Source organism: Spermophilus citellus, assembly GCF_964194105.1.
Source record: "Spermophilus citellus genome assembly, chromosome: 5".
Taxonomy (NCBI): domain Eukaryota; kingdom Metazoa; phylum Chordata; class Mammalia; order Rodentia; family Sciuridae; genus Spermophilus; species Spermophilus citellus.
In genome coordinates, this window is record NC_138186.1 from 59,094,985 (window position 1) to 59,107,120 (window position 12,136).

Below are 12,136 nucleotides of genomic sequence, written 5' to 3' on the forward strand. Positions count from 1 at the left end.
CCACCCCCCAGGATAGCCTTCCTCCAAGAACATGAGGAGGTATCCTCCTCTTAGGGACCTACAGACTTTTAAAGGGTCTCTCTCTACCTTGAAATGAAATGCGGGGGGGTGGGGATATGACCAAAGACTTGCCCCATCCCCACCAAAATACAGACAAAACCATAGAATTTTAAACAATTCTTTTAATTTGCTACTGGGCTAAAGGCAGGAATGATAACTACAGCAGTTTCAGTCAGAAGGTTTTAGTAAAGTGGGCTTAAGTCAGGCAGTTGGGTCATCAGAGACAGCCACCTGCTCAGGAGGATCAGCCTCAAAGTATCGATCCAGAATGGCTTCCACCTCTCCCTCTTCGTAGTCCCACACCTGGAACCTTGAGCCGTCTGCTGCTCCCCGGATCATGGCTGAAAGCACTGGGGAGGGAAGGGAAAGTGAAGCTGCCTCCCTTCTTAACCCCCGTAGCCCCCCCCCCTTTTCCTGCCCTAACTCACTGGGGAAAAGCACTGTGCTCAGAGCTTACTAAGGAAGGAGCTGAGGCTGGACCTGCAGAAAGCTGGGGAGTGACAGGGGTAGCTGTCTAGGGCTTGGAGTACTCACCTCGGCCAGACTGTGGGCGAAACAGGCACAGGATTTGCTTATTGAGGGCCACAGCCCGGCCCAGCTCATAGCCTACACCCAAGGATGGCTGTGTCACTTCAGCCACGACCACTGGAAGAAATATGAGATTAGGGCTTAATACCTGGGGCCCTTGGGCTTGTAAGCAAAGGATAACAGTTGGCTGTAGTGAGGAGGCTAGGATGTCCCCAGGAAGCTAACATTCCAGGGGAGCTTTTAGGTGGAAGGGAGGTCACTCACCATCTGCCTGCTGCAGCCAGGCCAAGTCTCGCTCATGGATGAGCCTGTCGCCCCCAGCAGCCTCTTCTCCTAAGGTCAAAGAAAAGCTGGTCAATGATGCTCCCCATCCTGGCTCACAGTAACTCTCTGTTGCCCTTGATGACTCTCTGTCCACCCTACTCTGTGAGGGAGAACCTCAAGGGCCTGTCCAATACAAGGAGCCTGTCAAAAGGGGTGATCAACTACTATATATGTATTTTTTTTTTTCCACTCAACCCTGTGCAAGGTGGCAATGTGTGATTAGGGCACATGAAGATATAGGAAGGACTAACATTGTGGAACCAAGTGGCTAGACAAAAGTTCATGGGCACAGAGGGTAAGGACTGCTGCTTCCTGCTTGATTAAATGCTATCCTTCAGGATGGTGAGGCTCACATCTAGAGGCATCAGAACCACTGGACAGCTTGTTAAAAACAGATTCAAAGGCTTTATCTTATTCAAAGGCTTTAATCAGACTGGTGATTGATAGATTACATTTTAAACAACTCCCTCATGACACTTGAGCACACTTAAGCTCCAGAACTACCAGACAAGTAGGCCCAATGGAGCTAGTGGACTTTGAGCTTCAGGATCCCTAACTTGCACAGGCCTTTTCTAATTCCCTAGCAATTTGGTTTTGAGATTTTTGTTTTTTAAAAGGTCTCCAAAAATTGCATTAGGTCCCACAAATCATGGCCTTGCTCTTGGGTAAGGGAGGTGTAATCACTAAAAGTTATCTGGGCAGAAGGAACAAACTGGAAGGATGGTGAGATTCCAGACCAACGTATCAAAGCTTGGCTTTAGAAAGATCAGCTTCCGGGATCTTTCACTCAGCATCACTTTGATAACAGCCTGAAAAGAGGTCATTCAGGCTGAAGGTGGCTCAGGAGAGGGTGGTTGAGAAAAGTAGGGTCTGTCGGGTCAAAGGGAGGGCTGATTCTTAGAAAGCGGGGAGGCGGGGCAGAGGACCCGCGGGCGAAGTGGGACATGAGCTGGGAGAAGTAGCCCAATCTGTCTACCTTCAGCTCTTCGCCCAAAGCGCCTGGGAGGGGGCTGAAGAGAGTTCAAGGGACCGAAGTAAGAGAGCCCAATGCTAGGAGTGGTGTCTCACCGCAGTGTACTGGGGCAGACGCCGCCTGCGCCCACCCGGGTTCCTTCTAGGGCGGGGGCGCTGGACCGAGCGCTGGGCAGGAGGGTGGGGCGTGCAGTGGCCGTAAGAGGCGGGGGCCGGGCCCGTCTCTCGCCAGCCTGTCCCCAGGTCTGCCTCCCCGCAGCCCGCGCCCCCGGAGCCTCACCACGCGCGCCTAGCTCGGCCGCCGCCATGTGCTCGGTGAGCACTGCCCCGAAGCGCCGCAGCCGGGATACGATCCGCGCGTACAAAGCCCGGTCCTCGCGTCCGCCACGGATGCTCCCGCAGAAGTACAGGGCCCGGCGGCCCGGTGCGCCCGGCTCCACCGGCTCCCCGCGCCCCCGCGCCCCGGCCGCTGCCATCGCTGCCGCCGCGCGCTGCTTCCCGCGCCAGGGGGCGCCTGCCGCGACCACGTGACCCTGGAAAAGGGGTCGAGTGGGCCGCGAGGGGGAGGACCCGGCTAGGCCCTCTTGGGAACCCACCCCTCTGGGCCCTTCTGGACTGTTTCCTTATTCTCAAACCCTCCACCCACCCATGGGCCACTGCAGCCGGTTCTCCCAAATATTTCCAGAACCTGACGCCCACCGCCACCCTGCCCACGCCCTACCCCCTCTCTCCACAGCGCCCTGCTCTGCGCCTGCCTCACCACGGTTTCCACTCAGCACCGTGAACACACGTGAACAGACTGAGAACTGCGACCCTCCCTGCCCAGAACACTCCAGTCTTACCTAGGGTAAAAACCGAGAGGCCCACAGGTCCCACGTGGTTTGGTCACCCACTTGTCTCCCTAACTCCAGCTCCCACTACTCTGTAGCCTCGCCGGCTTCCGGGCTGCTCCTCAAGCGTGCCAGCCATACCCCTTGCCTTCACAGCCTTTGCATTTGCTGTCCCTCTGCCCAGGACTCTGCCCAGCAGCTGGATTCCTGGCTCATTCTTTACCTCCTTCAAGTCTTTTCCTTCTTCAAATCTGTGTTCACTTGTCAGCTTTCCAGGCCACCCTATTCAATATGGCAGCCTCTAACCCCATTACTCTCTATCAGCCTTTTCTGCCTTCCCTTCTTCGTGTACCACGATTAATTTTGTTTTGTGTCTTGCTACACCTGGTAGAATATAGTTCCCCAGGAGGGAAGGAATTGTTTGCATCTTCACTGTATGTGTGACTTCTAGAACTGTGCCTGGCACACAGAAAACATTTGTCAAATATTTGTTAAGGACACATTTGACATCCCTCCCAATCTGCTCTGCTCTAGAATAATTATGCAGGTGGATAGAAGCAGTTTCTTCAGGGAGATGGGCACACACACTTTGCTCACCAGTGATACTTAGGATTTCCCCTTTGTGTTATCATGAAAATAATACAGATACATGACAAAAAAAAAAGTTCAAATAGAACAAGAGAGTATGCATAGAGTCCTGAGACTTTCCGTCCCATTCCCAGGAGGAAAGCCCCATCAGTGTTTTCTTCTCTGTTTTTCCTGACAGATGACTATTAAAACACCAAAATATGAAAGTATGGGGTTACAGAGACATCAAGATACTTTTTTTTTTAAGTGTGAGCAGTTGAACTCAGGACCTTGCACATTCTAGGCAAGGGCTCTGTCACTGAGCTATACCCCAGCACCATAAATATATATTTTTTCCAAGTGCTAAATACAAAGGACAGACAAAGAAATGTCCACCCACTATTAGGCCCTGCCACAAACACAGTACACAACACGGGGGCAAATGTGAACACACAGCTGTGCCACAGACAGCCCACCACACACTCGCCCACATAGGCTTAAAGAAGATGTGTCATGGGCCAGAGGACTGACCAGCAAACTCCTGGACACTTCCTGTCCTGGCCCACTGCCCCTCCTCAACGTCCTCATAAGCAAGGAACACACATGTACACACTCACAGACCGTCTTATTTCTGCCATAGTCTCTTATAAACGAAGGAAACCAAGCAGCCTGATCTCCCTAAGTCCTCACCTCTGGTGTGACTGGCATCCCCTTTCTATCTTAGACTGGAAGAAAAAGAGCAGCCTGGTTCTCTGGGTGGGAAGAATGAGTCTATCTTCATGATGTCCACTGTTAGCAGGTTGACTGACACCTGGGTAGGCCACACCCAAGGGCACAGTAAGAGAAGGGGACACACACAAGGCACTTCCATGGAAGATTTTATCCTACAGGGCAAGGGGTTATATTACAAAGGAACAGGTGAGCATAGCTTCACCCATGGGCTGTAGCAAGACACACCCATGCACGAGACACCCACCCTAGAACCCAAGAAGGGTGGAGAAAGCTCTGTCACATTTCTGTGACTGAGCGCCTCAGCACCCGGCTGGGGAGTGTGACTCAGTCACGTGCAAAGTTGGTCTCCCACAACAACTATTGTATTCTCTGCTGCTATAAGTTTGACTATTGTAGATATCTCATGTAAATTAAATTTATATGGTATTCGACCTTCCATGACTGACTTATTTCACTTGGCATAATGTCTTCCTGGTTCATTCATGTTGTACATTTCCTGACTTCAAAATGCATTATAAAACTATAGTAATTAAGACAGTATGGTACTGAGGTAAAGACAGATAAATAGAAATAAGCCCATATATGTATAGCCAACTGATGCTTTTTTTCGGGGGTAACAGGGATTGAACTCAGGGGCACTAGGCCACTGAGCCACATCCCCAGCCCCATTTTATATTTTATTTAGAGACAGGGTCTCACTGAGTTGCTTTAGTGCCTCAATTTTGCAGAGGCTGGCTTTGAACTCGAGATCCTCCTGCCTCAGCTTCGGGAGCTGCTGAGATTACAGGTGTGCACCACTGGGTATTCACAATGGCCAAGATTTGGAAACAGGGCCGGGTCTGTAGCTCAGTGGTAGAGAGCTTGTCTAGCATGCGTGAGGCACTGGGTTCAATCCCCAGCACCACATAAAAATAAATATAAAATAAAAGTATTGTGTCCACCTACAACTAGAAAAAAATTAAAAAATAAAAAAAAGATTTGGAAACAACCCGAGTGTCCTGTCTGTTGAGAGATGAATGGATGAAGAAAATGTGGCATATCCATACAATGGCATGTTATTCAGTGTTTTTTAAAAAAGAAGGAAATCCTGACATTTGAAGTAGTAAAGCTGTTTTTAACCAAGTAAAAAAATTGAGAAAATAGTATAATGAGGTTCAAAAATTATGAATTTATGACCAATCTCATTTCATTTATACTTAGTATTGTCACTGTATTATTTTGGAGCAAATTTCAGATTATATGATTTCTTTTGGAAATATTTTAATATGTGGATTTAAAAGGTAAGGACTCTTTTTTAAAGATTTTTTTATTTGTTCTTTTTAGATATACATGACAATAGAGTGTATTTTGGCATTGTACATACATGAAATATAATTTATTCTAATTAGGATCCCATTCTTGTGGTTGTACATGCTGTGGAGTTACTGGTTGTGTATTCGTATATGAACATAGGATGTTTAGGACAGATTTATTCTACTGTCTTTCCTAATCCCATCTTCCCTCCCTTTCCTTCATTCTCCTTTGTCTAATCCAATGAACTTCAACCTCCCCACTTACTGTGTGTTAGCATCTGCATATTAGAAGATTTGGCCTTCAGTTTTTTGAGGACTGGACTCTTTCTCTTTTATTTTTATTTTATTTTATTTTATTGCAGTATTGGTGATTAAAGCCTGAGCCTTGTGCATGTTAGGCAAATACTATGCCACTGAGCTACATCCCTAGCCCTTAAAAAAAAATTTTTTTTTTTGAGACAGGGTTTGGTTAAGTTGCCCCAGCTGACCTCAAACTTGTGCCTTCTGCCTCAGTCTCCTGAGTGACTGAGGTTACAGGCCTGTACCACCATGCCCGGCAAGGACTCTCTTTTTAAAAATGTAATCAAAATATTATTATCACAGCTAAATACTTTAACAAGATTTTCTTATTGTCATAAAATTGTCTATCATTGTTCAAATTTCCTATTCCTATAAGCATTAGAAATATTCATTTGTTTATAATTAGTTTTTTTCGGGGGGGAGGGTACCAGGACTTGAACTCAGGGGCACCTGACCACTGAGCCACATCCCCAGCCCTATTTTGTATTTTATTTAGAGACAGGGTCTCATTGAGTTGCTTAGTGCCTCACTGTTGCTGAGGCTGGCTTTGAACTCAAGATCCTCCTGCCTCAGCCTCCTGAGCTCTGGGATTACAGATGTGTGCCACCATGCCCAGCTATAACTTACTTTTTTTTTTTAATGTTTATTTTTTAGTTTTAGGTGGACACAATACCTTTATTTTACATTTTATGTGGAGCTGAGGATCAAACCCAGTGCCTCGTGCATGCCAGGTGAACGCTGTACCACTGAGCCAAAACCCAATCCTATAATTCACTTTTTTAAATTAGGATTCACATAAAGTTCATATATTGTGATTAGTTTGCATCCCTGTTAAGTCATTTTTTTTAAATACTGGGGATTGAACCTAGGAGTTTTCTACCTCTCTGAATTATATCTCCAGACCTTCCTTTTAATTTTTTTTTTTTAATTTTTGAGACAGAGTATGGTTAAATTGCACAGGCTGGCCTTGAACTTATGATTCTTCTGAGTTGTTGGGACTATGTATGCACCACCACACTTATCTCTTTTAAGTGTGTGTGTGTGTGTGTTACTGAGACTTGAACTCAGGGCTTCATGCATGCTAGGCAAGAGCTCTATCATTGAGCTACATCCCCAGACCTAAGTCTAATTTATTTTTTATTTTATAATATTTATTTTTAAGTTTTAGATGGTCACAATATCTTTATTTTACATTTATGTGGTGCTGAGGATCGAACCCAGTGTCTCATGCATGCTAGGCGAGCACTCTACCACTGAGCCACAACCCCAGCCCCCATGTCTATTTTATTTTATTTTTTAATAGCTAATTTTTTAAATATTTAATTTTTAGGTGTAGATGGACACAACACAATTCCTTTATTTTTATGTGGTGCTAAGGATCGAACCCGGGTCCTGCCCATGCTAGGCGAGTGCTGTATCACTGAGCCACAATCCCAGCCCCTAAGTCTATTTTAATATACGTGTTTTCCCTACATATTTTCTCTCTCTTGCCAATAGTGTCTTACAGTCTGGAGTCTGCTGATTATATTTCTGCAATATCATTTAACAAGTTTCTCTGTCCTCCTTTTTTCTGTGAATTGGAATTGGATCTAGAGGCTTGATCAGATTCAGATCAATTTGGGGCAAGACTGTCACTTATAGTGGTGTATACTTCCATCATGAGGCACACAGTGTCTGGGTGCCTTTCTCTTTTTATATTAGCAAAAATTGGTGCTCAGTGCCCAGACTTCAATCATCCATTCATTCATGGGATATACAAATAAAACATTAATAAAAATATTTGTATTATAAAATAAAACTCAGAAAAAATAAAAAATAAAACTCAGCTACAAAAACTAAAACAAATGAATTATTAAAATATAAACATTCTTGTAAATACCATGTCAGGTAATAGATCATTAGGTTGGACCATGTAGCTTAGTGGTAAAGCATTTCCCTAGAATGCAGGAGGTCCAGGACCACACTGCTCCCCCACACAAATAATAAGAATAATGGATTTTCAGCTACCCCAAGTTTCCAATTACTTCCTTCCAATTCCACACTGCTTACTCTCTCCAGAAGCGACCGCTGCCCTTACTGTCATAGCAAGGGCAAAAAAGACGACATAACCAAACTTCCTTAGTTTCTCTAAGTTTAGCACATAGTTTTTTTGTATTTGTGAAATCTTTTTCTTCTTTTCTTTTTTTCTTTCTTTTTTTTTTTTTTTGAGCTAGAGTTTTTTGTTGTTGTTGTTGTTGTTGTTTGTTTTTTGTTTTTGATATTGGGGATTGAACCCAGAGGCACTTAACCACTGAGCCACATTCCCGGACCTTTTTTTGTATTTTATTTAGACACAGGATCTCTCAGAGTTGCTTAGGGCATTGTTAAGTCGCTGAGGCTGGCTTTTAACTTAAGATCCTCCTGCCTCAGCCTCCTGAGCTGCTGGGATTACAGGTGTGTGCCACCATGCCCGGCTCAGAGAATTTTTCTCTGTTGCCCAGGGATTGATGATCCTCCCACCAAGCTCCTGAGTAGCTGGGACTACTGGTGTATACCACTATGCTTAGTTAAGTCTCTTTTCATATACAGGTGGGGGACACATTTTTTTAAGCATTTATTTTGTGTAAGATACTCAGTGGGTACCGGAGGAGCTATAAAATGGAGTAAAGAAGAATCTGAGTCTTTAAATTCTGTTTGGCTTTGGGAAGTGTTCACCTTAGCTCCTGAAGAGGAAGGACCAGATCAATGGCACCTAGTGAGGTGTAAAGGATCAAGTGCTTTGAAGAAGACAGGATTTGGAAGATCCCTTTCAGTTTATCTTCACACTCCGGCCATTGAACTCCAGACCAAATGTTTCCTTCCAGCCAAGAACCAATTGCCAGGACCAGATTTACCTTCTGTTTAACAACTAAACATGGGAACTATCAACAACTATCGTGAGGTTGTGGACTAAAGACTGGACCAAATATATGAAGAAATGATGCTCAAACATTGACCATGGGGTAGCACATTTCTGAAGGGCTGAAAACAAGATGAGCTTTGCTTAGGCCCCAGCTTGTTGTCCGCAGGGTTTCCAGGCTGAGGGTGGAGGAGCCCAGGCTGAGCCTGGCTGTGTCTTGGAGCTGAGGAGAGGAGCTAGGAGTCTGGCCGGCAAAGGCAGCGAGTATGCAGCATGGAGTAGAGGATAGGTGAGAGAGCCCTGGAGATGCTTAGAGGGTTTCCAGGGAGGAGTCAGCTGAGAACTGATCAGAACATGTGTGTAAGGAAACCTAGGCAGGAAAAGAATCATCTGAAAGAAGCAGAGTGTGAAATTGCTGAAGTTCCCCTGGTGGTGGAAATAGTGCACGTTTCTACCAGCCCATATAGAAACCCAATAATCCATGGGAAATTATACAGGGCTTTGTCTAAGTGGTGGTGGGAAATTAGCCCTTGACCAAAGGCTCTGTTTCCACCCAACAAGGCTTAAAAAGTGGGGCTTGAAGTAGGGCACAGTAACCCTCAGAAAGCTGAAGTGGGAGGTTCGCTGGAGGCCACAAGTTTGAGACCAGCCTGGGGAATACAGCGAGTCCTGTCTTAACAAACAAACAAAATACGCCTTGAAAGGATCCAACTGTATTGTTGTTATTTTTGTTGTTGTTTTCATTAACTGCAGGGCTGAGGATGTAGCTCAGTGGTAGAGAACCTGCTTAGCATGTATAAGGCCCTGGGTTCCATCCCCAGCACCCAAAATAAATAAATAAACAAATAACTGCAACCTCTAACAAAGAATATTAACTGAAATAAGAAAATATTTAAGATTCAACAAGGTAAAATTTATAGTATTTGACATCCAATAAAAAGCACTAGGTATAGCTGGGCACACTGGTACACACCTGTAATCCCACCAGCTCCAGAGGCTAAAGCAGGAGGATTGTGAGTTCAAGGTCAGCCTCAGCAACTTAGCAAGGCCCTAAACAACTCAGCAAGATCCTATTTCTAAATAAAATATGAAAAGGGGCTGGGGATGTGGCTCAGTGGTAAAGCACACTGGGTTCAATCCCTGGTACAAAAAAAAATTACTATGTATAAATAGAAGCAGAAAAATATGACCCATAGTAAGGACAAAAAAAAAAAAAAAAGGAAGGCAAAATGGATCCAGAAATTAATCAGATAATAAAATTAAATGACAAGTATATTAAAATAGTTATAACTATTCTATATGTTTTAAAAGTTAGAAGAAAATTTGTACATGTGAAGTAGAAATATGGAAGGATTTTTTAGTGAGGTGGGTAGTGCTGAGAATTGACATGCTAAGCAGTCGCTGTATCACTGAGCTACACCCCCAGCCCCAAGAAATATGGAAAAAAAATTTAAAAACACAGATCCAACTTTTAGAGATATAAACTAAAATGAAAAATACATTGAATGGGATTAAGACCAGTTTAGATGCTACAAAAGGAAAGATTAATAAACCTTAATGCATAACAATAGAAGTGATTCAAAATGAAACACAGCTTAAAAAAAGAGAGAAAGACTGGGGGATGGGGTGGAAATGAACAAAGCATTAGTGATTTGTAGGACTATTATGGTTTGGATGTGAGGTGTCCCCCAGAAGCTCACATGTGAGACTATGCAAGAAGGTTCAGAGGAGAAATGATTGGGTTGTGAGAGTCTTAACCCAATTAGTATAATCCCCAGATAGGGATTAACTGAGTGGTAACTGAAGTAGTTGGGTGTGGCTGGAGGAGGTGGGAATTGGGGTGTGGTTTTGGGGTATATATATTTGTATCTGGAGAATGGAATCTCTCTCTGTTTCCTGATATCAAGTAACCTGTTTCCCTCTGCCATACTCTTCCACCATATTTTCTGCCTCACCTCAAGCCCCAAGGAATGGAGCTGGCCTTCTATAGACTAAGACCTCTGAAACTGTGAGCCCTCAAATAAATCTTTCTTCTCTAAAATTGTTCTGGTCAGAGCTTTTAGTCACAGCAGCAAAAAAGCTGACTAAAACAAGGACAACTTCAGCCAGCCTAATATGCAGAATAATTGGAGTCCTTGAAGAAAAGAGGAGAGCGGAAAAAGTATTTGAGATAATAAGAACTAAAAAAACAAAAAAACCCAAACTTGATGCAAACTATGAATCCATTGATATAAAGAATTGAGTAAACCCAAAGCACAAGAAACATGAGTGAAACTACTTGAAAAGACACATTATGATCAGTTCAAAATCAGTTTAAGGAGAAAACCTAAAAAGTAGACAGAAGAGTAAAGGACATATTATATACAGAGAAAGACAAAAATAATTATAGATTTCTCATCAGAAGCAAGGCTAGTTGAAGACAGCAGAGCAGTATTTTTTTTTAAGAACTTCTAGGGCTGGAGTTGTGGCTCAGAGGTAGATTGCTTGCCTACCATGTGTGAGGCACTGGGTTCGATCCTCAGCACCACATAAAAATAAAATGAAGATATTGTGTCCACCTATAACTATTTTTTTTAAAAAAGAACTTCTAAACATTATTCTTTTTATTACCTTCTGTATTCTAGTATGATCAGTGTTCAGTCTTTAGAGGAAAAGGACCTGTGTATTCAACTTTGGTTTCAGCAAAGAAATAAGTAGGACAGGGTGAGGAGGGCCAACAACTACAGAAGGGTGAGAGCAGGTTGAGCTCAAGGGGCCCCAGTATTGGCAGAGAGGAAGGCTCTGGGTGTCAGCTGGGCATAAGAAGGAAACATTCAGTTGGACAAGACAGAGGTCCACGTGTAGCACCCATCCCATACTCATACATTCCTTCTGTAGCTTTCAGAGCAACATTTTTAAAGTACCACAAACAAAAACAAATTGCTTATCTAGAATTCAAACCCAATACTCAGGTCAGACTGTGTCTCTTTTCTGCTCAAAACTCCTCAGTGATTTTTATCTAAAGGACACCGTCTCTGCTGCAGAGATGGTCATGCAGTAGCTTTATTGGGAAGTGCTCTGGTGATCAACATCAGCGGAGGGGTGAAGAAAGTGATATTGAACAGAGGAGGGAGTTAAATTCTGATACAGTCTCAGTAGAAGCCTCAGTGGAGGGTGGATGGGAATGGGAAAGACAGTAGAATGAATTGGACAGAATTTTCCTAGGTTCATATATGAATACCTGACCAGTGTAACTCCACATCATGTACATCCACAAGAATGGGAAGTTATACTTCCTGTATATATGGTATGTCAAAATACATTCTACTGTCATGTGCATCTAAAAAGAACAAATATAATTTTTTTAAAAGAAGCCTCAGTTGTTCCTATCATAGTTTTGAAAAATTTCAGACAGCAGTCCCAAGTTAGGATGAAGAGACAAGGTCTTTATGGTCAGAGGATAATAAGTTGAATGTGGGATCCTCCAGGAAAGGAGCATGATCTTGGATAATTCCAATTCCCAGAGAGGGAATCATCCTAGAGCAACCAGCCCCATCCATACTTCAAGTAGCTGGGGAAATTATACCCAGATTTTTTTTTCAGCACTGTGGTTTGAACCCAGGGTGTTACACATGCTAGCAGGTGTTTTACCACTAAGTTATACTCTAAACTGA

At 43.8% G+C, this 12,136-nt stretch overlaps 1 protein-coding gene across 1 annotated transcript; it reads right to left on the minus strand.

Annotated features, from left to right (window-relative positions):
- Nucleotides 1-233: 233 nt before the first annotated feature.
- DNPH1 (2'-deoxynucleoside 5'-phosphate N-hydrolase 1) lies at nt 234-2,369 on the minus strand. Its single transcript, XM_081296547.1, has 4 exons — nt 2,165-2,369; nt 853-921; nt 595-705; nt 234-410 (listed from the first exon to the last, which is right to left on the minus strand). The coding sequence occupies exons 1-4, from the start codon at nt 2,358-2,360 to the stop codon at nt 262-264; spliced, it is 525 nt and encodes a 174-aa protein (XP_081152673.1). The 5' UTR covers nt 2,361-2,369; the 3' UTR covers nt 234-261.
- Between the last annotated feature and the right edge of the window lie 9,767 nt (nt 2,370-12,136).

What these genes read in the sequence shown, in the direction of transcription:
- DNPH1 (XM_081296547.1), bottom strand. Translation starts at nt 2,360, where the DNA reads ATGGCAGCGGCCGGGGCGCGGGGGCGCGGGGAGCCGGTGGAGCCGGGC. An exon ending in GGCCGAGCTAGGCGCGCGTG is followed by an intron (nt 922 to 2,164) that starts GTGAGGCTCCGG and finishes CTTTGACCTTAG; the next exon opens with GAGAAGAGGCTGCTGGGGGC. An exon ending in CTGGCTGCAGCAGGCAGATG is followed by an intron (nt 706 to 852) that starts GTGAGTGACCTC and finishes TATTTCTTCCAG; the next exon opens with TGGTCGTGGCTGAAGTGACA.